Consider the following 24961-nt stretch of genomic DNA (forward strand, 5'->3'; position numbering starts at 1 on the left):
CCAGAATCAAGCATATTGCATAGATTATTTTCTTCATATGAAGATAATCTGCATAAATCCTTAAAACATTCGATTTCATACCTTACTGTGTTAGAAATAAAGGCTAATATCATATGGTCTCGACTATTCCCTTTCTTTTGTATCGCGGCACCTCTCCAGAGATGAAGGAAGTTTCTTCAGAGGATGTTGTAACCACTTTTAAAGGTTGACTCGATGTACTCGGTTGGCTCTGTAATATAATTAAAAAAAGTAGATTATGTGAATCAGTATCTTTGTAAATGAAGATTACGTGGGGTTTAACAAATAATTATATTGAAATTTTGAAAATCAACTGTTGAAATTGTACTTTAATCAAATATTTAACTGTGAATTTCCACTGCGGAGACTGTACAAAAAAAATTAAATTTTTCGCTATTTAAGTAACAAATAATAAGTTAAACGCCATCTTTTTTTACTTATTTTCACATCATAATCACTGAACGTCCCCACTGAGAGTCTCGGAACCTACCCCAAGTTAGGAGTGACTAGGCCATAGTCAACCACAGCTATGTGCGGGTTGACTTCACACATATCTTTGAATTTCTTCAGATATGTGCAGGTTGCATCACATAAATCACATCACATGGATAAATGTACATATGTAAATCGAAAATCGAAAAACACATCGGTACATGGCGGGATTTGAACCCAGGACCTGCTTATTGCAAGTCAAGTGCTTAACTCGTGAGGCACTGATCTACTTATTTTCACGTTTTCGTGAAAATATATTGCAAAAAAATTGTGTGATAAATAGTATTTGAGATACACGTTTGAATACGCTTGTGTAAAATTTGGTTTTTTAAGTTACTTAAGTTTACGTTGGAGCCGTCGATATTATCACTGTTTATCAAAATGTTATATGTTACTTACATCTTAAAAAAAATAATTTTCAAAGGAAAAAACTTATCCAATTATTTCTAAATAGTATTCCTTCTAGAAGATTCTGTAACAAACCTGTGTTGTGACAGGCGTTGCTGCTGCCATGTTCCTTCTGATATCTTCTAGAGGTATATCTTCAGATCGGGGACGCGGAGAGCCCTCTCGTGACCCCTGAGTACTGCTGCTTCTTGATACACTGCTGCAGTACATAAAACTAGTTTACATCAGTTATATATTCAAATATAATAAACCAAAAAAAAAAAGTTCAAAACAAAAAAAAACGCGATTAATACAATCAAAAGTAATGAAAAAAAAAATAGGTTACAAAATATTTTTTTTTATAATTAACAATTGATTCAAAGTTAATAATAATTATTGCACACAAATAAAAAGGAGGATTTCCACTAGCGACAAACAAAAACATTTATCACAATATGTATTTGAGAATGTTTCATCAGTGGAAACAGATTAACAACCAAAACATTACAAACAGAAATGATGTATAAAGTTACCTCTCTCTGCTGGTCCTCTCGCGGTACACAACAATGCCATCTTTAAGCAAATGTCCGCTCGGTCTGCGCAGCCGCCGCTCGCACTCCTCGCTCTCACCACCTGCAACAATATACAGCCTGGTGAAATACCACAAACACACAGAAGACAGCTGTGAAATGAAAATCTGATGAGTTTGGTGCCAAAAGTCTAATTTTAAACATCTTTCCTTTCCTTTTAAGGAAAGGATGGGAATAGGAAGTAGATTTGACAGAGAAATTGGAAATTTTCTTTGTCGATTATATGGCAACGGTCGCTATTTCGGCGAATTAAGTTGGCTACTCGCTCATTTGTCCTTATGATATAAAAAAAATTAGGTCTTTCATACACAAGACAACGTTAAATGGTAATTAATATAATATAGTTGCGCGATTAGAATCGCGTTGCGTACACTCCGGATATACAAAGTTGAATCGCCGACGCGAGTCGTCTATTCAGTTAGACATAGCGACTTTTTTAACTGTATTAGATTTGTTAGGCCATGTTTTTTTTATACCCGAAGATCTTCGCACGGTGGAAAGACCGGGTCTTGTGAACAGCGGGCGATGTCTTGTGGCGAGCGCGGGCGCGGAGATGCCCGACACCTCCAGCAGTCGCCCGATCTGCTGCATCTTCTTCTGACGGGCTTTCGTACGACCCTACACAAAATAATTACACAAATTGATATTATTTTTATTATATACTAGCTGTCGCACGCGACTTCGTTCACGCTGAATTAAAAAATAACTTATAATAAGCCCTAGTTTAAAGTCCGTCAAATTCAGTCCAGCCGGAGTTTACCCGGAACAGACGCTGCCTAACGAACATACAGATAGACAGACAAAGATTATAAAAAAAACAATTTTTGTTATAAACAACGCAAATTATCATGTTACGATATAACACACAGACAATCCAATTTAAATAATTGTATAGATGAAATGTGTAACTTAAAAGTGTTGTGTGTATGACCTTGGTGAGACGTTGTTTTGCGGCCATGCTGCGGATGTGGTCGTCAAACTTGAACTTAGCGCGCAGCAGCACAGTGCGGGGGGGCGCGCCCACGCCCACACGCGGCTTGTGCACCGTCAGCTGCAGGCAACGAGGGTCCTCCTTGTCGCCTTGGATCTGTCACACATCAATACGTAATGTATTCTAATATCTTAACGGCCGTTATCATAGAGTGAGTCACAGCTCAGAATATTAGGTGTAGCACTGCGCAGTGGGTGCAGCGCACTTGACCTTGGACCGACAAGATATATGAAAGTTTAACAATAAACTAAGAATATTTGAAACGAGCAAAAAAAAACAACCTGACTGTATATGGATGGAAGGAATACAATTTGGCATTACAATTTATAAGTGTGGATTTCTGTGAACTGTTTATACTCATATAAAAACATTTGTCCCTCTCATTCTTTCTGAAAAGACACAGATAACAAATGTTTTATTTGAAGTGTTTAAGCAGGACTTTTTAAGGGGGGGGGGGAGTACTGAATTTTAATTGTGTCTTACCGATCAATCAAATCACTAACGATCTTTTAATTATTTTTTCACATTGTAAATATCTATTTTGTTAATTATAATTTACTAGCTGTCGCCCGCGACTCCGTCTGCTCAGAATTAAAGGAAACCAAATAAGTAGCTTATGTGTTATTCCAGACTATGTTCTACATCTGTGCCAAATTTCATCAAGATCTGTTAAGCCGTTCCGGAGATACCTTCACACAAACATCCATCCATCCATCCATCTAAACATTCGCATTTATAATATTAGTATGATTATTAATTAATTATAAAATCTTATATACATACTTCTAGATCCTGCAAGCTGCCGACGAGATTGGCAACGCCCCAACCCATCTTCTGCTTGTCAGGCTCCACCAAGATGATCTGGAAATGGTCCACCGCCAGAAACCTATGGTGCCAAGTGCCGTCCTTCTGTATTATGTCGCATGAGATCAGATCTGAATCATCTGGAAAGGAAAAAAGTGCATGAATTGATAAAAATCCCATTCATTTTTCTGTAAATTGTCAGAAAGTAAAACTCAAGGTATAAAGTATCGAGATATATACTGACTGAGGTCGAGGACGTCGCCGACCTGCACGAAGTGTCCGGGGTTGGCGAGCGGCAGTTGTGTGTCCGCGCGACCACTCAACTTCAAGTGCAAGTCGCGGATGAGAAAGAAAGTTCGTATCGCACGACGAGCTCGCTCCATCTACGAATATCAATTATTTGTTTTTATAGTAGATTAGCTATCGCCCGCGACTTGGTCCGTGTGGTATAAAAAATAGTTAATTAGTAGCTTATGTGTTCTTTAAGACTATGTTATCTGTCAAATTTTGATTGTGATCAGTACAGCCTTTTTGGAGATAACTTCTAACAAACATCCATCCATCCATCTAATCTTTCGCATTTACAATATTAGTAAGCAGAAGGCAAAATAACGTCATATATCGTTATAAAATAGAGCAATTACATCTTGTGAAACCCTTTTTTTCAGTGAAAAACTATTAGATGTTTTGTAAAAAAAAACATTCAACCAGACCAGTTTTTCGTTAGATTTAAACTATATAAAATGTTGTGTAGTTTTTAGTTTTCTTATCTAAATTCTTATCATAGCTATATAGTTATTAACAAATAAAAAAAAACTTGCTCTATCCAAATCTATGTAGATGTAGAAATGGTGTTATCACTGACCTCTCCGCTGGGCAGTCGTTTCGCGAACGCAATCCCCGACATGGGCGTGCGAGTGGGCGGCAACAAAATGGCGGCGTCCATACACAACCATTCAACGTTTAATGGACGTTTGCTCATTTCACAATATCTGCAATAAATAGAAATAATACATCGGGAACTTTCTTCACTTATTACCGGGATTTTTAAGGCTATTCTATTTTGTACAAAAATTCTTCCTTGAGATAATAGAACTCAACAATTTCAATAATCATTAGGTTACCTCAATACGTGAACATATAAATATAAAGTAGGCTTTAACATTTATTTTAGACATTAGAAGGTTGCACAAATTAAGCCTTGTTTTTTTTTTGTTCGAATTTTTATTAATCTTAAATGCGAATGTTTAGATGGATGAATGTTTGTTTGAAGGTGTCTCCGGAACTGCTCAACGGATCTTGATAAAATTTGGCACAGATGCAGAGCATAGTTTGGAAGAACACAAAGGCTACTTATCAAGTTTTTTTTTTTAATAACGCGACACAGAATCACGGGCGACAGCTAGTTTCTTATAAATTGTCTGTTGATTACGTAAACATTAGTTTAGTACGCAAGTAAATACTAACTCGTCTTCGAACATATCTAGAAAGATATCATCACACTTGTAGAAATTCCTAGCCAATGCGGCTGCGCGTGCGCGTAACGTCTCCGCTGCGGCGATGTGATGTACACTTGGAACCCCGCTCGTACCTTGCAGCGCCATACGTAACAAACACACACTCAGCTCGCATGTCACCAATCTCACTTTGGATGCTATAGAAAAAAAAAAACACTTCTTTGTTTGTTAAACAAACAAAAAAAACCCTGACTGCATATGACACTCTTTGGTTGGATATAAATCGAATGACATGTCACTCATCGAAATAGGTTTAGTTTTTTAGGCTACAGGCTAATAGAACTTAGCGAGGAGCCTCTATAAGAGAGTCAATGTCCAGTTCCGACGAACGACTTCCGTAGAAACTCAGAGGGACCTCTCAAAGCGAGAAAAACATTGCGGTCTCTTGGACTCTCGCTTATCCAGGTTCGACTTTATTTAAAACGCAACACAAGATCCTTAAGTCAAATAGACTGCGATTTGCTTAAAGCGAAAATTCTTTCCTTGACATAAAAAAATTATTTTTATTATTTTGAAAGAAGTAACAAAATTATTTCATTGTCCTTTAAAAATTACTAATGCGATGAAAAAAAATAGTGCGATTAAATTAAAAAAAAATTTGATACTTGTACCAATAATTGATCAACTTTACCTGGCTTACAACTGAGGTTAGCGATAGCCATCAGCTTATTTATGAGAAGTGCATTGAAACTTTGTAGAGGTTGCTTTGTTCGCACTGGAGTATCTCTTTGTCCACTAGCGACATCTGATCCTTCTTCTTGAACACTTACGTTTGAATTCCTTGATGTGGTATCTTCTTCAGGACATAATAACGTATCCAACAGCTCAGTATTCACTCCTAGAAATAATGTTTTACTTTTTAATACTGTAAAAGATGTTTAAAATATTTCAACAACTTAAGAAATTCTTACCGACTAATACCAAAGGTAGGCAAAAAAAAAAAGAAATCAATTAGTTCATATCTTAGAATAAAACATTTATCCGACGTTATTACAGTGAAGGAAAACATCGTGATGCTGCACATATCTGAGAAGAAATTCAAAGATATGTGTGAAGTCAACCCGCACTTGACCAGCGTGGGCCTAGTCACCCCTAACTTGGGGTAGGCTTCGAGCCCCTCAGTGGGGATGTATAGTGAGCTGATGATGATGATGATAAGAACAAGATCGAGTAACATGTTAAAAATATTTTTGTAGACAATACTCACCTTTGTTATTTATTAAAGCAAATAACAGACATAAAGCGAACAACGCTTTGTAATCGTTTTCACTGCAATCTAAAGAATCTAGAACCGTCCTTAAGAATGGTCTTTTATCAATTTCTTTCAATTCTATCTCTAAAATATTTTCTATAGGCATATTCTTTTCAGCTGACGTACTGGGTATAACAGCTAACAATTTCTGTTTCTCTTCATCGGTAATATTATTTAAATCTGACATAGTTTTAGACGAGCTAGAATCAATACCGGAATCCGGTAATGGTGAATCGGGCATATTTTGTGCTGAAACTATAGAAGATTTAATAGATTGTATTTGTGTCACTAGATCTTCAGTAGAGTCATGAGCTATACTTGATGTTTCACTTATATGTGATGTTGAAGGTAGGGAAGTCGACACAAGTTCTGGATCAAGATCACAACTGGAATGATCTGTATCGTAGCCAAAAGCTTTTGCACCACTGTACTCTGGTGTAGTGTAATCTCTTTCTTGTCCGGATGTTTCTAGAGCTTTCTCTAAACTCAATTGTGGTTTCGAGAATTCCAATTTGACATTAGTTTTTGCTTTACTTAGATACATTTCTAATATTTTAGTTGCACCTTCTTCGAATACTGATAAATCTGATTGCAGAATAATCCAGGCTAGTGCATGGACTATTGGACCGTGGGTAATGATTAAGAATACTTGAGATAACAAGAATAAAGCCACGACACAAGATACTGAAGGTTTAGTTTCCTCTTCCGATTCTATTCTTTGTATAGGATAGTTCATTCTTGTTGGTATATCAGTGTTTTTGCCTTTTAAAATAGCTTCTAAGTTTCTTGTAATAACTTCTATACTTTGAATATGGTCTCTATTATAAGGGGACGAAGTGACAGGTCTTTTAGTCGGTTCACAAGTTAAAGAATAAATGTATAAAGGGATAAGCAGTTTGTGTAACAAATGTTCTGTCAAAACATCATTGAGATCTGGTATATTTAAACATAAAATATCATTTATATAATGCAGATGATCTAAATGCTCTGCAACTAAGTCGTCCAATTTTTGTTGAGATTGATGGCTGAAAAACAATAATTTACTAATTTACAAATAAATAATACGGAAATTTTACATATAATTATAACATTAATACATACTCAGCATCATTTCTGACACATGCGTCTAGTTCCAATATATGCTTTCCGATAAACCAAACTAAGTTACTGAAATAAGGCGCTGCAGTCCTGAAAATATATAATTTACCTTTTGATGTACATATGTATTTAAATACATAATATTAATGAATCAATCTCAATGCAAATGTAAAATTTTTTATTTTAAAGATTGTATAATTGACGAAAAATCTTACCGATCTCTTATAAACCGAAGCATACTGGCATCCTGCACCCTGTATACATTCAATGTAAGAGTGCGTACCGCGATTCGAACCATTGATTCAGGATGGTTGAAAAACTTTATTGCCTCAGTGTACAGTGGGAAATCTTTTGTATGCTGAAAGGCAGTCAACAAAAAACATACAGAGTGTTTTATTTATTTATAAACATATTGATTAAGAATTTAAATAATACTGTGAAGAATACAATTAAATGTAAGTAGAAAATTCAATCTAGTTGTATATATCATTACAACGCATTGGGTACATTTAGGGGTCACCCTTAACTTAAGGTAGTCTCCGAGCTGCTTGGTGGAGATGTACAGTGAACTGATGATGATGGGTACATTTAGAGAAAACATAGTTTTCCATAATTGAATGAATGAGGAGAACTACGTTTTCTCTAAATGGGCGTCAAATTATCTACAAAAAGATGTTCAACACAAAATAAAATAAAATTTATTAATTACATTGTTGGCATTTAGTTTACAATGTTTGCAGTTCAAGAAACATTTTTTTCTAATTAAGATAATTTCTTATCACAAAAGTCGTACGAGTATTCAATATCAGCATTATAAATAATTTTTATGTATGTTATAAAAATAATTTGATAAAGGGAGTCTTGCAAACACTCTGTACACAAAATTAATAAAAAAAAACATATAGTACAGCATTGGTGGTTGAGGGGTTAAGCACTTGAATTGCAATCTGCAGGTCTTGAGTTCAAATCGTGTCATGTATCAATGTGTCTTTACGGTGAAGGTAAACATCATGATGCAACCTGTACATATATCTGATAAGAAAGAAACCCGCACTGGGCCAGCGTGGTTCACTATGATGGCCTAGTCAACCCTAACCTAACCTAACCCTCGGTGATATGATAGGACAAGTTATGGTTCAAAAAATATCAGACTTTGGGTTGGTTAATGTTCCCAGCTTGCCAATATAATAAAACAATCTATCTTCACTTTTTACTACTTTTCTACATTTACTTATTTCTTCCTTATTTAAAATTTATCTATGGGTTCCCATCGCCAAAATACCATTTGCATTAAGTAGGCGCAACTACTGAACCGACTTGAAAAATTCTTTCACTATTGCCACACTATCACTGTGTGATGTAGGCTATATTTATTAGTACATTTTTTAATTCCGCACAGAGTTGCAAAGCAACTGCTATGTTTTTATACGAGTATGTATTTTGTCAGTAAAGGTCACATTTTACATACAATAGTGATAGTATTATTTTAATTTCTTACCTCATTATAAAAGAAATGTATGGTGTGATTATTTAATTTCAGGCTTAAAGTCTTCAAGAATGAAATATAATATGCCATAACTTCTTCATCTGATATATCAAACTTGTGAACTATTATTGAATTAACATGGTTGTTACTTAGTAAATAATCTGAAAATAACAAAGAAATCATTAAAACAGTGAGAGTACTATTCACTACCCAAGTATGGTTTGATGTGTTTTGTGATTTCCTGAGTAAAAATTTACATTTTGTAAGTCAAAATAATTTAATTTACATTTATTGAGAAAATTATCTCATACTTGCTTCTTTCCCAGACAAGACACTGAATAATATTTAAAGGGCTCGACACAAAAGGCAGTTATTGTAGAAACAGCATATATAGTAAGAAGATTTGTCTCTGCAGTCCTGAACTCTGGTTGCCTGGGTCATGGCATTCTGCAGCTGGTGGAGTACTATTTTTTTTTTATATATTTCAGTGTTGTTTTATATAATTTCATGAAATATATTATGTAAAAATAAATATGGATATAAGTTTTAAAATGATTAACATTAAATGTTAAGTATTACTTTAGGAGTTATTTACTTACATAAGGATGTTTCATTCCTAATATTCTCAAATAAAATGTTTAATGTCTGCAATAACTGAACACAGACATAAGAAGATCCGCCACATTTTTGTCTCATTATTTTAAGGAAATAAGAGAGCATATTCTTCTCTAGAAAGAAACTGGAAAGAGCATACAACTTTTAATCTTACAAAACACCCTGTAAAGATGATAAACATAGAATTCCAATAAAGTACATTGTAAAATGTTGGTAACTTAAATTACTTTGGCACATAAACATAAAGTTGTTTGTTTACATGTGGCACTAAGAAACTAAAAAGTAAGCATTTTAAAAGTTGTTTATAAATAATGGAAACTTTAACAAACATATATGTAGTTGGTTCACAATTATACCAAATGTTTTCACAACAGGGACATTAAACATGAAATTGTAAAGTACAACAATTTATAAAAATTACTGTTTTGCAATCATTTTCCATTTGCAGATAAGGTCACTTACTCAAACACAGAACTGTCATTCTGGTCACCCCATATCAGGATTTCTGCAATACATCTCAAAGATTCCACGAGGGTACCGCGGTTACTCTCTGATACGGTTGTGTTTTTAGACAGAATGTTATGTAGATATTTTAACCTCTCCAAAGAATGGGGATTTTTAGGCCTTCCCCAAGATGCACCAAACCAACTTCGACTCCGAAACATTGCGTTCAATTATATTAAACAAGAAAATAAAAAACACAGGTCATTCTACTCTTTTTGTTATTTAATAAACGTCACTTCAATTAACACACATGTTCGCGAATTACTATTTAAAGCTATACCAATAAGAAAATAAATATGCTACATAAATTGTTGCTAGTTTTTCTATTTTTATAGTTTTAGCTTTGTTTATATTTTAAAAGAGTTTCGTGTTATTTTAACATTTTCTTTTCTTACGTGCTAAAGTAATTTTGACAGTTTGTGTCTCGTTCAAAAACTGTCAATCGAACTGATTCTGATTTCACATAACTTTTTAATATTTGCGTATTTTTTTAAAAGTAATTATTAAGGTGTCTAATTATCTGTTTAAAAATTAAAAATAAGTAACTCGCAAAAGAAATAGTATTCATGATACGTAACAAGTTTTTCCTTTTACCCGATCTGGCAATACTTTTTAACTTGTCTTATTATCTCAACGGGCAGCACTATCATCTAATCCTCCTTACTCCACAGCGGGAAATTTATTTAAAGTTACTCGTGTAGTAATTTTATGCAATGTAAGCTTTTTTTATATTACAAATAAATAACATGACCCTTATTCGTGTAGGTAATAGAGTTCAAGTTAATAAAACGGCAATGCTTTTCGTTTCCAAAACCTGAAGTGGATTTGCTATATTCGTGCTGCTAAATGCTGATTGCTTTATAACTTTTTATTTTAAATTTCATAAATGTAAATTAAGGAAAAAAAATCTAGACATTTTTAATAAAAAAAAAATTGTTTACTATCTTTTAAAATGTTTAAAATATCTTGAGACATCTTTATAATTAAACAAAATTGACTACATTCACGTACATTGCATCCAGTGTCGTCAGTGACTTATTTCGAGCCCTAAGGGGGCTCCTTTTCATATTAAGGCAGTGGGATTGGTATTGTTTTCCGTTAGCGGTTCGTGTCTCATTTGATATCTTTTGACTTTTAAATCATAACTACAACTGTAATTTCGTACAGTTTTGACGTAAGGTACAAAAATAAAACAAACATAATATTTAAAAAAATGTATTTATTCTCACTCGTTTTAGGGTATTACATATTTTGTGTATTTGTGAAGTAAAAAAAAACGCAATTTTCCCACATTTGTGTGAAGAATATTATAAGATATTTATGAACTTCGTGACAAAAATGTACTTATTCAATAAACTCCTATTTGATTTATAGCTACGTTGATTTTATAAATTATTGTAAATTTTCAGCTGTCCTTGTTGTTATATTAATTGAACAACTACCACAATTTAAATGTAACAAAGAATTTTTTTTTGTAAAACTTTTTTTTATCAAAAATTACTAAATAATTTCTGAGTTAAAATTAAAGTAAATATTGATAAAATATATAATACTTATTTTAAGTGATGATATCACAATGATAATTTGTGAGAACATAATCGTACCACACTAACATTTCATTTCTAAATGTTTTTGCATTAAAATTGACCTTACATCATTCACTGCACAGTCGTAATACGTTTATTTTATCAAGAAATAATAATCTTTCCGTGAAAAGTTACGTAAAATATGACATAACTATATTCAAGATGAACGTAAAACAATTTAATTGAACTGTATTTTCTCTGTAATTTACGGTGATTATGAAAATTATGAGTATTTTGAATGAACTGTATTATTCAATTTGTATTACAGGTTTTTGGAATAAAGGATCAATACTCCGCTCTGTTTACATACCCTGTTCAACTTTGAGTAAGTACCAAATTACATTAGCCGTACTCGAAAGCAGTTTTGTATCAAAACATTATTTTTTTCGAACATATTGTGGTTTTCGTAAACTCTCTACGTATCTCGTTTACATATAATTCACGAGAGACTAGGAGGAGGCATAATTATATTATCTTAAATCTATCTAATATATGAAATAATTAAGTCTTTCATATGTCGTAAACTAAAAACTAAATTAATATTAAATTTATAAAGCACTGAGTTATAAAATGCAAGTAGTATAAAAGTATTATGTAACTATTTATAATATTATTTATTTTTAAACAATACATTTATTGTGTTGCAACACATTTCTATGTATTACTAGTGGATGGATTAAACATTGCAGTTTTTGTACTTACTTGTCTAAAATAAATTATAATTTTAAATAATCTCTACGTTTTAAAAGAATAAATTAAATTAGAGGCTTCTATCTTAATAATTAAGGACAAATTACTACTTAATTAAATTTATTAATTAATCAATCGTCTCACGACATTAATGAAAAAGACAAAAGTAAAAAGTTTGCTGTGATTTTTTAACAAATCTCGTTGAAGTCTTTTTCTTGATGAAAGGTTCTTTAACTTAAATCCTGTTGTAAACTTTCTTGTATGAAACAAAATAAATTCAATAATTGTATTTGTCCTTGGAATTCTGCAGAAACAAAAATCGGAAATTGCTAAAAAAAATTTAAATACAATCCATACTATTAAAAGTATAACATGTAAGGATAATAAGCTGATTGCATCATTGAACATAAAAACCAAAATTGTTTTTCTGAACACATAAGCTCGATACGAGCCATTAATTTATGTATATCCTATTAGCACCAACTATGTTTTAGGGGTAGAAGTTTTGGAGAGCGTCAGAGTATATTGAATTGTAAGTATCTCTTAGTACATAGACGTTATCGCCTGGCTTTCCATTGAAGACATATGGGCCTTTAAGATTGGTGATCTTAGAATTGCTTGGTGTTGGTTTCGGTTTGGGATATGTTGGAGGGTTGTAGGTCGGTCTCGGTGCGGGTATGATAGGTTGCGGGGCACCATATCCAAAAGGATCGACAGCTCCCATTTGGGGCACCTGGGGATAACCAGCGCCGCTCCACTGGTACACGCCAGTCGGTTTCCCATTCGACACGAAGTCTAAAGGTAGATTGATGAACGGATCGGCTACTTGAGGAACACCTTGAGACATTAGTGGGGACATCGGCGGGCCAAGAGAAGGCGGTTGTGATACATATCCTAAACCGGGAACAAACATGTAAGGTGTAGGGGGTAATCTAATATAGAAAATGGGTGAATTATCGTACTGCAGGGAGTTCAAGTTATCATTCTGATAGAGGTTTCCGTTGCCGTTCTTCTTCTTGTTTTGCTGTCTGCGTGTAGAAGGGATGGTTCTAGATAAATCTTCACCGCTAAAGTTATCATCGTTGACTGCGAAGGTGACGTCATCATCATCATCGTCCGCGTAGTCTAGGCCAGAAGACATGTAGGGTGGAAAGTAGCCGAATAAGTTTAGTGCCTTATTTCTTCTGTGCGTTGGTTCTGGCGCGCTTGTAGTGATATCTTCTTTGTATTTCTCTTCAAGCTTGCTCTCACGGATGGGTGCCTCTGATGTGCCTTCCGTAGGGAGGGCAGCAGCACGAGACCTTCTTCTCGGTGCGGTTTGGCCCGGGCATACCACCGCCAGGACTACTAGCCCAAATAGGAAACTGGACTTCACCATTTTCTTGGATCTGAAAATAAGAAACGATATCACATTACAATGTTATCTATTCAATACCTTAATTTAATAATTCTCAAGTAAATACATCGACTAATAGCTACAGCAAAAATCTATATATATAAAAAAGGCGTGTTAGTTACACTATTTATAACTCAAGAACGGCTGAATCGATTTGACTGAAAATTGGTGGGCAGGTAGCTTAGAACCAGGAAACGGACATAGGATAATTTTTACCCCGTTTTCGGTTTTTTATTCCGCGCGGACGGAGTCGCGGGTAAAAGCTAGTAGTATATAAATAAGTATATTTCATATCTTTGATTTAAATGCTTAGTGGTTTGTTAAAAAGGATAGAGTATGTTAATCATAATGATCATTTTCATAGACTTCCGACACTAATAAACCGGTCACTCATCTATAACAGATCCAGCGTTCGTTTACTTCATAACAAGCGAAGCGTTCTTAATTATAAAGATAAAAAAATAGAAGAGGTAGCGATGTTGTAAAATACTTCGTGTAGATGCTCGAATTAATTAACATCATAAGAACAATTAATTATCATAGCGCCAATTTCCTAGGTATCCAATTATTTATTTAATTAAAGCCGTTTTATAAACTGTAGTATTACTTAATCTTGATGTTTTGGGTTTCATAACATGTTTTGTTATACAAATATCACTGCAATTGAAACGTACTGTGCGTTTCGATTGCAGTGACATTTTTATTGAAAAATATTTTCATCCCTCACATTCTATTTGAAAATACGGAGGCAACATTAAGCAACTCAAAGTTATGTCAACGAAGGATTAGTTTTGCCGACATTACTAAATTTATACTCGTTACTTTTTCTTTATTCAAATTTAATGTTATCCTTAATGAATGATCGCCTTAATATTATTTATTTGTGATAAATGTGTTTGTAGTTATTAAGAATACAATATTCTCATCGTAACAAATTGCAACATAATTATATATTGCAATCACATGTGAATCGTGTTGCATACTTTTCTTGCCAATTTAACATTGGAGCAGTGAAATACCACAACCATACAGAAGACAAGGCTTAAGTAGAAACAAAGTTTTGTCTTATGAGTGCGTTTGCGTGTCGAAGGCTCAATATTAGTCCATTTTCCCTTCCCACTATTTTATTTTAAGGAGAGGATGGGAAGGGGAAGATCATTTGACGGTAGGAAGGAAAAATATCCTCTTTCTATGTGTGCCCTTCTCCATCTGTTAAAGGTAGCCAACGCATCTGAAATTTATGGGCAGCAGTTGCTTAGCGATTTTTGCAAATTCAGATGACCGCAAGCTCTTTTGTCATCTTATGATATAAAACAAAAATACGCTTGATAGGTAAATTGATGTGATATAATCTTCCATGTCCATATTCTATGAATCTTAAAAAAAAGAATCCGGTTAGTTTACTACCTTCTACAGAAAATAAAATAATCGGGTCATTGAACTGGTAGAGTAAACTAATAACAGTCATGTAAACGTATATTACGACAGTTATCAATAAAATAATGCACTATTATTATCTCACAGAAGAAACGTAACATTCGATCACAACACATTAAGATAGTAACAAATTAAAGATCACGAACCATTGCATCAAAATGATTGGGGCCTTATTAAATATGTCCGATTTAAAAAGCAATAAAAATCAAAGCTCGTTTATTATTACTTGGTTATATTAAGTAACGTTATATGAGTTACCGCACTATGTTTAGGCTGGCTGCACACGGTCAATATGAATTAAAAGTCCAGTCGTAAAAAAATCTATTATGGTTTAGTCCACAATAAATTAAATTAAATTAAATAACTAATCCGTAATACTTTTGTGGTATAATTAGACGCCCCCACCGAATAACCCCGTAATAGGAAAAATCAAATTTTTCAGGAGAAGCAAATAACCGTATTTCTTTAATAACTTCATCAATAATTATTGTACAAGAATCTTTTAGATACCAAAACAAAATTAATTTTTATAGCTTCATCGTATTTAATTTTCATTCATGTATTCCGGGCGTATTCTGTGCTATGGCGGAAAAATTATAATACCGGAAATAAATAAAAAAATCTGTTTCAATAATGACTTTTTATTTTCGTAATTAACATTAAGAAAAATATAAAAAAATATTCACAACGTTTAATAGGACCTTTAGATGAAGATTTCGACGGAAAAGCAAGAACCCGGTAAGAGTACATTACGGGATTATTCGATGGGGGCGTCGAATTTATTTATTAATTTTCACAAATGCATTTTACAGATTAGAAAATATCGGTTTCTGTTTTTTACATCTATTCTAATATAATCTGCTAAATTTAAATGAAAAATGGTCAATATGTGGTTCTCATATTAACTAGAATATTTTTCCAAAAAACTTAAATACTATTATATTATTAACTAAAAAGATATTAATGTTATGCACTTTTACAATGACTAAATTTTAATTTTAACGATTTTATAAAATCTCTCGTATCTCTATTTTAAGTATTAACATTACAAAAAATAATATAAGAAAATACTTCTAATCTTTATTGTACATAATTTGATCATGATTAGCGTTATTGTGACCGCAATTTCTAATATTCATGGCGTGTAATTTTCGAATTATTTAAATTTAAATATGGCTTGGCCACACTAAATAAATGTGGCTTGCATTAGACAGTTAAGAAGGTAATTGTAACCTTAAACGGTATCTTTACTGTACTCTACTAAGTTAAAAAAAAACTTAATGATCTCTTAAACTATAGATAGGTACTTAATAGTTTAACATTTTTAACACCTGTATCTAAAATCTATATATATATAAAAGAAAGTCGTGTTAGTTACACTACTTACAACTCAAGAATGGCTGAATCGATTTAACTGAAAATTGGTGGGCAGGTAGCTTAGAACCAGGAAACGGACATAGGATAATTTTTAACCCCGTTTTCTATTTTTTGTTCCGCGCGGACGAAGTCGCGGGTAAAAGCTAGTTACGAATAAAAGTATAACCATAGATTAACTCATCGAGTATATTCATAAGAGAAATGCCTATAGATGCAGTTAAAGTGATTGTATTAAATATTTTATTATTTTTATTTTTAATGAACTAAACGAGCTTCTGTAATCAATTTATGCATAACAGATTGACTTACCATTCCTGATAGACATATTTATCAATACTCAAAGTTTACTGGCTGATGACAAAAAAGTTGTATGAATAAAAAAAAGTAAACGAAGAGTTAATGTCCTCTTGAAATAAAACGTCAAGCAAAGTGAGATGTATTTCCGACCTCAATTATGCTTTTTGCGAAATCTTTTGCATTGCATTAATGATCTCAACACATTCACATGTCATTTTTTGTAACCATTATTGATATATTTATCGTAGATTATGTATGAAAATTGACCGAATCAGAAATATCTTTGTACGTTTTTTATCTGTGCAAATTAAAGGTTTATGTTTATTTTGTATGCTCTTTTGTAAATATTTGGGTCGAGTCATTTAAGTTGATGAAATTAATACGAGATATTTGTACCATTTTTTTAGTAATTTTTAATCTCATTTATGTTATGAAAACCTAGCTGTTGAAGTTAAATATGTTAAGCTAATTTTATTTTCTTTGTATGAGAGGATATATAACAACAGTTTTATTGTCCTTTAATCGATTTTGGTTTTGGCTTATAGAATTTAGAAGCTATCATTGATCTGTAAATTATACACCGCAATAAGTGTATCGTAATTCTGAGTAATAGTTTATCAATGGTTTAACATCATAAATCTTTTTGCCAACAGCTGTAGCTAACCGTTTGCTATAGAAGGCGACAACGCATTACGGTGCATTGCCTACAATTTGTCCACAAGGAGAAAGTCTCGGCCACACACGTTCATAAAACTATACAATTGTATTTATTATTTATGCATGTTTCGTTTCACGTAATCTGTAAATTGAAGTATTTCTCTCTATTCATATTTACCAGTTTCACTGTAAGACGTAAGCATAAAATGAATGTATAATATTACTTATGTATGGGTACCAAATGAAGGTCTAAATATTACAAACAATGTACTTTTTCGTTGTGATAACTACAACGGAATTTAATTTTAATATTTAAAAATAAAAATTTGTACCAGGTGTCCATTCATGTGTAAAACATTTACCTAATATTAAATCATACGGTACTTGAAACTTTAATTAATTATGATTTTTCATTTTAAGAACTTACAATATTGAAAAATGTAATTACGTTTTTTTTCATTTCTTTAAAGCGATTTTATCATCTTACTTATATTATAAGTGCGAAAGTTTAGATGGGTGGCTCTTGATAAAATTTGTACAGATGTAGAACATAGTCTGGAAGAACACGTAGGCTAGTTATTAAGTTTTTTCTTTATTCCGCGGGGACGGAGTCGGTGGGCAACTGCTAGTTTTTATATAAAATGTTTTTTATCAGTTCATATCAGAAAATGCATGTGGGCGTTTGAATAGATAAGCAGTTATTAGTAAGCACAATTGAACATCTAGGCGCAAGATCATTCATTTATAAGCTGTCAAAAATCAAGTGCACTATAGTATAAAAACCAATGAATAAAAAGCGTTAACGCGTATTTTTATTTATATTAATTAAACCTATAATTATGATATGTTAAGTATTTTTTATTTGACGACCGTAGCTCTGATGTCTTCATAAATACACTTATTAACAAATTTACGGGTCCGAAAAAGATAGTTATTTATATACGAGTATAATTAACGTGTGACTAAGAACAAATGTGAAAATTTATAGGTAAAAACAGATTTTCTATCGAGTAATAATTTTCTCTTTTTATATTAGTAATTTTAATTATGTTAGTCGCACTCAGAGAAGTGAAATGGTTCGTCTTCTTCGTCGCTGTAGTGTTTTCAGACTAGTCGTGGTTATAATGTACCAAATGGTTATTAGTGTAGATTCTTTATTTTCTTAGTGTCAATTAAAAGATTGTATTTAAAATTATACATTCTCAGTAGAAGTATAATTTAAATTAATATAAGACACGCAAACATCCGTAATATTTTTTGCAAATTATTTAGTATACCATTAAATTTGACTTGAAGTGTATAATTTATATTGATAAAGCGCGACCATTGACTGATTTGATTGACACTGGTTCTTGTTGTAAATAGTGGTGGTCGTTTAATGAACTTGCCATGTAATCGGATCGGTTCTACTTAGTAAATGCGAATAAGAACATGTTTGACAACTTATGTTCAGCAACTTTTAAACCGATATGGAAGTATACTTCAATGCAAGCTCATTATGGTATAAATTATATAAGAATCGTGTTAATTTATGCATTATATGTAGTACTTAATTTCCATTTACTACATTTAAAAAGATATTAAGTGAATAAACTAGTGTGCGAGATGAACGTATAAAATTAAACTTCAGAATTATTTTGCGCTTTACTCTTGAAATTAATTCCATTTTTTTTTGTATTATTATATCTGTTCATTTATGAGGATGATAATGTATCTCCAGAACGGCTTAACAAAACTCGATGAAATTTGGTATATATATAGAACATACACTGGACGAACATAGAGGCTACTTATTAAGTTTTTATTTTAATTTCGCGCAAACGTAGTTGCAGGCAAATGCTAGTTTAAGTTAATCTATGGATATTTCAAAGACATTTGTAAAGACCACGAGTTAACCGCAAATTAAGAAAACCAAAGTTAATCGATCACAGAAAATTTTGTACTTTGTTCTTATTGTTAAGTTTTCTAAAATCAGTCGTTTGATTAAGTTAATAAATTAATAAACTTGAGAACAATTTAAGTTTTTTGTGGTGATACAACCTCAAAGATTTTAAGTTTTTTTTTTTTGTCAACCACGTTGGCCTAGTGCGGGTTTACTTCACACATATCTTTGAATTTCTTCGCAGATATGTGTATATGTTGACTTAGGTTGTATGACGATGTTTTCTTTCACCGTAAGAACAACGGACAAATGTACATATGTAAATTTAAAATCGAAAAACACATTGGTTTTCCATGGTGGGATTCAAACCCAGGACCTGCAGATTACAAGTCAAGTGCTTAACCCCTGAGCCACCGACACTCCCATTATTTTCAATAACACATAATAAATGTGAAAAAAACCTTAAATAAAAATCAAATCCCAGTGTAAGCGTTGCTAAGTAATTAGTATTGAAGTGTTCTGGTATTTCGCGTACAAATAGAGATCTGCGCGCTTGCATTTCTTGAGGCAATTCTATGCCGTCGACCTGAGTGCAGTTAAAACGCGTTAAATTTTCACTGCACTGCTAAAAAGCCTAACCGATTTCCCAACTACGCGTGAAACTCTCTTTTGCATATAAGCATGTTACATTCGAGTTTAAATATACCTAAATAAAGTATATAAAAGTAATTTAATATATTTTGCTATCCAGACAACAATCATAAAACTTTTTTTTAAAACTTCTTGAAACGATGTTACTAAGAATTAAAGCAGCTCAGATACCTGTCTTTGGGATTGTAATCACTTGAACATTTGCAGGAACGTGATCTTCACTAAGCTTTTTATTTTATTTGTATTCTAACATCTTCAGTGAAAGATAACAAAATGTAAAGCGATCGGCCGTAACATTGCGTCCTGTTAATAGAAATCCAAAGGATTTAAATCTAAGCTCTTGACATTAGTTAATACTTTTCTTTTAATATGCATCTAAGTCTATACAGGATGTTCCATTGATTCACTAAGAATGTTTAAGAGTTAATTTAATATGAGAGATGAGATAACATTTCCTTTTTCAGATAACGTAATGGTAGTAAGGAATGTGAACGACATTTTTTTTAATCTACTTTCACTACGGTTCGTGGACATGAAAGGAAAAGATCCAACGTAATGACGTCATCAAGACACCGACAATCGAACCGCACTCAGACCTCGTTAAGTTTCTTATAAGATACAAGCATCGCAAGTGAATTACATCACTAATGATTGATATTAATGTTTTATGACAAAACCGACGATTACTTGGAATAACCATTGAAGTGAGACGAGAAATTGATTGCATTCCAATATTTATAAACGTGAAACATATACAGTAATGAATAAAATAGAGCATCGTAGCATTTAGATCATACTGTATATTAAATTAATATGCTTTTAACGTCACAATTCTAACAGCAGTATTAAACTGACCGTGGGTTTGTGAGACCAAACACCCCGTTTAAAACATATTGTTATACATATTTTAATACAAAGATTTTGGGTCTCAGAAGCCGACAGTTAGTAATTTGAAGCAGAGGACCAAGTAGGAATACTTTTTATTTCATTGATGATTTGGCCAGTTCACCAATTTGTTAAAGCAAGATCACATGCCCTGTAACAACTTTGCTTCTATAGTCTTCAGTAAACACGAATAGTTTAAGCATAGATCGGCTCTTTCATTATTCTAATGAGCAATTCAATGAAACTTTACTCATTTAAATACTAAGGCGTTATTTTGCACACAAGCACCTAATGATCTGACTAGTTTCTTAATACTAGTCAATGTGTATCACCGTTTTACTACGCATTGCCTCATAGTTAAAGACACTTTCCCTCATAATTCAGGCAATGCTTGACAGATACTAGTTTTAGAATTCAAAGGAAAGATTATTGTATTATCCAAGCTTGTATTTAACAATCAATAATTATAATTTAAAATTAAACATGTTTAGGATAACATAGAAGTATTAACGTAAGTAAGTACGTAAGTATTAAAATAATAATAATAATATGTTGTTATACGAATATTTTGCGAGCGGAGACTCAAAACATCAAAATTTAATAAAGAAAGTTTAAAAATGAGCCTAAATCTACGACCGGTGCGGTACTTTCTTTGGTTGGCGTTCTATAAACAAGTAGGCATCATATTTCTCGACCGCAAATTATTATCCATTTATGTAGTCAAAGGCTTTCCCTCCGACTGACCATTGACCACCAAACCATTACTGTCATGCGGTTCGGTCAAATTTTGCTGGAGACAATAACACTTTAGATTTTTTTTAGTTATGCTTAGAAACTTTAAAATGTACAGTTGCTTTCATTCGCGGTATACCAGTTATAAAAAAATTGCTCAGGACTTACCAAAGAACTTCATACCTTCTTATATATGAACAATTAGGGTGCAATCAATGTTTTTATCAAACAAACAATTGTCAGTTTTCTATGGTACAGTAACATTAGTGTTTAACATTTCAAGGCATACGAGTCGTTCAAACGATTATCGTGTTATGGAATACCGCCATTGGACGTGACTGTACCTTTTCAGTATGGTGTTTGTGTCCTCTATTATAATAATGCACAAGACATCCTGTGGGAACTTTGCCTTGTTAAACAAGTCTAACAAGAAGCGCTTTCCGATAGATTTTCTATAAAAAATAATGTTGAATATCATGATTTAGAATATGTAACAATGTACACATTCAAGCTTGTTAACCAAACTTGTAAAGTGAGTAAGGAGCTTGTTATTAAATATTATCTTGTTCTACGTTTAAATAAAATAAATAGGGCTTCAACCATTTTATGTTTTTTTTTATTCTTAAAATATTTGCAGATTAGAAACAAAATACAAACTTAGAATATTTTCCAGCCCTTTGATGAACCTTCCTTATTCTGAATGAGACAATTAGCAGATTTAGTACAATTTACTAACTTTTAACAATTCCAATTAGGCTTGTGTTTACTTTCACGACAATAGTCGTATGGCGTATTTAAACCATGACTTTGTGATAGGTAATCTGTATCCTTAACCATTAGGGTATTGCAGCTTCATCTTACTGATATTATAAATGCGAATGTTTAGATGGATGGACGGATGGATGTTTGTTTGGAGGTATCTCCATAAAGACTCAACGGATTTTGATGAAATTTGGCACGGTTGTAGAACATGTAGGCTACTTATAAAGTTTTTTTTAATGCCGCGCGAACAGAGTCGCGGGCTACAGCTAGTATGTCTATAAAATTAAAGTTTGTGTCTTAACTTTACCGTTAAATGATTGATAAAAATCAGTATGGAAAATTATTGATGACTTGTTTCTAGCCTAGTTTTCGGTCAATTGACTTGTTTTATAATACATCGCGACATTAACACATGGATTGAAAGGCAGACCACATACCACACGGTCATTGGATTGTGTGCTAATAGTTTATTTGGTGTCAACATATCTTGTTACATTAATAATTTTATACGATTTAAACGTACCTGATTAATTAACATCTTTAATAGAAGACTTATTTCCGGTATGTCAATTTACTGCCAATATTATATACTAATGGCTAATGTTACAGCATTTTGATTGTAAGATACTAAATTACGGGGTTTACATTCTAAAACTTGAATTATACTTAAGATAGAATTGTTAATACGTACTGTCAGTAGTGCAGTTGTTAAGTGCTTGACAGGAGAGAACCAAAATCTATACGTCCATGTTCGATCCTCGTTATGTACTAATGTGTTTTTCGATTTTTTCGAGATTTCATATATACATTTATCGCACAAGGAAAATATCGTGATACAACCTTATCTGGGAAGAAATTCAAACATGAGTCTGAAGTCACAAAACTCGCAATGGGCAAGCGTGGTTAATTATGGCCTAGTCACCCCTAACTTGTGTAGGCGAGCTTTTCGGTTGCGACATGTATCACCTGAAGACGATGACTGTAGATGCAAAATAAAGCTTTTTTTTAATAATAGAGGGATGATAACTTTGCAAGCAATCAATGCATTGCAATATTACAGTATTATTGATATTATAGAGCGGATCACTGAAAACCATTCATAATTATATACGTAAAACAATTATGTAACTTATTTCTATTGTTATGAATGTAACAAACACTTGTTTCTCTATTAAGGAAGTCCACGAACTGATTATTAAAACTATCTCTTTTGTTAATTCAGTGCCAACTAATAGCTAACAATTAGCATTAGTGCCGATAAGTTAGGGCTGTCCAAAAGCGCAACAAAGATAAATAATGATAAATATCGAGAGGCAACCCCAATGGTACTTTCATACATTTAGACTATGCATTAGTTTCAATAATTGAAATTGATTGCAGTGCAAATTACATGCGTTCATTTATTTATTGCAAACAATATTTATATTTATCAACAGTCATTTTTTTATTTACGTGCTTAATTTATTAAAGCATGTTAATAGAAAATTATAAAATATAAAAAATCCTAATTAATGTAGATTTATTAATTATTTTACATAATAAAATGTGTCACTGTGCTTTTGGTTGAATGCATTGTTACGTGATTTATATTCTTTGTCTAATATTTTTATTTCTATTTTATCACTCAATAATGTGAGAGGAATACAAAACTTATTGATAAATAGTTGGTATAACTTCTTTCCTTATAAAGAAAAAATTAACAACTTTTTTCATATCTAGTGGCCAATTTAATAAGATGGACCAACTAGTAAAAACTGTTTGATTTCTGAAGACAACAGTGGAGTAAGAAATAATTGAACGAAAGTAATAAATATCGTGAATCAATCAAAACAAAAAAAAAATCAGACTGAACATATCAATGCTCTAACCTAAATCACACGCTTCACTGGTTGCATAACCACCGCTCTTTTATGTTGTTAATACATACTAATTATGTTGCATTGCAAATTGATAGATTCCGTATTAGAACTACTTTATCATTAAACGTGGCGTTGTACGCACTAGAAATGTGAGCTCGATCGCCATTGACCCGGGACTTACAATTATCAATAAATACTGTAATAGAAAACGTTCAATTGATATTCAAACGTTAAAGAACAAGCGAAAGACTGGATTTATATTATTGCTTCACAAAACGACATTTATACACGAAGTAGAATTAGAGATTCTTAGTATTTGTATGACTTGTTTAAACAAAACTCATGCTATTCTATTATACAGTAGAATAAGGATTAATAATGAAAAATATATAAATTTACACTTACGTCTTAATTTAATAGTTGTAGCTGGAACAAGTCGGGACTGTAGGGATGTCCTACAATACACCTGTAAAAAACAAAGCTGCCGTTAGTGTTTAGTTCGCACAGGAAATGCCAGACGTGGCTTTGATAGAGTCAATGTTCATAAAACGCGACTAGTAGTTCAATATTAATTGTTTTAACCGTACCGGGGAAACTTATGCTTTTCATTAACACAGTATTACATTTAATAAGTCCAAACCGAAGTAGGTAATGTAATAAAATTAATGGTGTTAATTGAATAATGAATTGAAGTTGAAAAAGACAAACTAATCATTAAGACGATTCATAGTAGCCAAAACTCGATGAGGTTTTGTCGTTTCATAGCAATGCTATGGCCACCTTCCAGCTCTTTCAAATTGCAATTTCAGCTTAATCAGTAACCGAGAAGTAGATCAAATTTAATTAGGGACAGGTGAAACTAGATAAAAGCTTGTAAAAAGAAATTCATTCTTCTCAAGTAATCATATCTAGATAATTTTTCTTCGCGTCTAAAATACACAGTTTGTATTGAATTACTATATTATTATTTAGGTGCAGTTCCAAGTTGAAAAAAGG

The 24961-nt window shown here is 32.5% G+C and overlaps 2 protein-coding genes across 2 annotated transcripts; both read right to left on the reverse strand.

Moving 5' to 3' along the window:
• Nucleotides 1-10080, reverse strand: LOC106717476 (protein CLEC16A homolog). The gene is made up of 16 exons (XM_045679594.1): nt 9713-10080; nt 9235-9374; nt 8648-8796; nt 7365-7507; nt 7153-7239; nt 6007-7076; nt 5431-5637; nt 4750-4936; nt 4148-4274; nt 3527-3665; nt 3262-3422; nt 2419-2574; nt 1964-2105; nt 1431-1530; nt 994-1117; nt 1-229 (listed from the first exon to the last, which is right to left on the reverse strand). Exons 1-16 carry the CDS (start codon nt 9913-9915, stop codon nt 110-112), a joined length of 3255 nt encoding a protein of 1084 aa, XP_045535550.1. The 5' UTR covers nt 9916-10080; the 3' UTR covers nt 1-109.
• A 2117-nt stretch (nt 10081-12197) lies between these two features.
• LOC106717511 lies at nt 12198-24424 on the reverse strand. Its single transcript, XM_014511383.2, has 2 exons — nt 24371-24424; nt 12198-13418 (listed from the first exon to the last, which is right to left on the reverse strand). Exon 2 carries the CDS (start codon nt 13406-13408, stop codon nt 12521-12523), a length of 888 nt encoding a protein of 295 aa, XP_014366869.2. The 5' UTR covers nt 13409-13418; nt 24371-24424; the 3' UTR covers nt 12198-12520.
• Nucleotides 24425-24961: the final 537 nt, after the last annotated feature.

The sequence above is a fragment of the Papilio machaon genome, chromosome 10 (assembly GCF_912999745.1).
Source record: "Papilio machaon chromosome 10, ilPapMach1.1, whole genome shotgun sequence".
NCBI classification, from domain to species: domain Eukaryota; kingdom Metazoa; phylum Arthropoda; class Insecta; order Lepidoptera; family Papilionidae; genus Papilio; species Papilio machaon.

Coding starts and splice junctions, on each gene's coding strand:
- LOC106717511 (XM_014511383.2), bottom strand. CDS start 13,408: ATGGTGAAGTCCAGTTTCCTATTTGGGCTAGTAGTCCTGGCGGTGGTA.
- LOC106717476 (XM_045679594.1), bottom strand. CDS start 9,915: ATGTTTCGGAGTCGAAGTTGGTTTGGTGCATCTTGGGGAAGGCCTAAA. Junction 4,937..5,430: donor TAACCTCAGTTGTAAGCCAG/GTAAAGTTGATC, acceptor TTTTTTCTATAG/CATCCAAAGTGAGATTGGTG. Junction 1,118..1,430: donor GAGAGGACCAGCAGAGAGAG/GTAACTTTATAC, acceptor TATGTACTGCAG/CAGTGTATCAAGAAGCAGCA.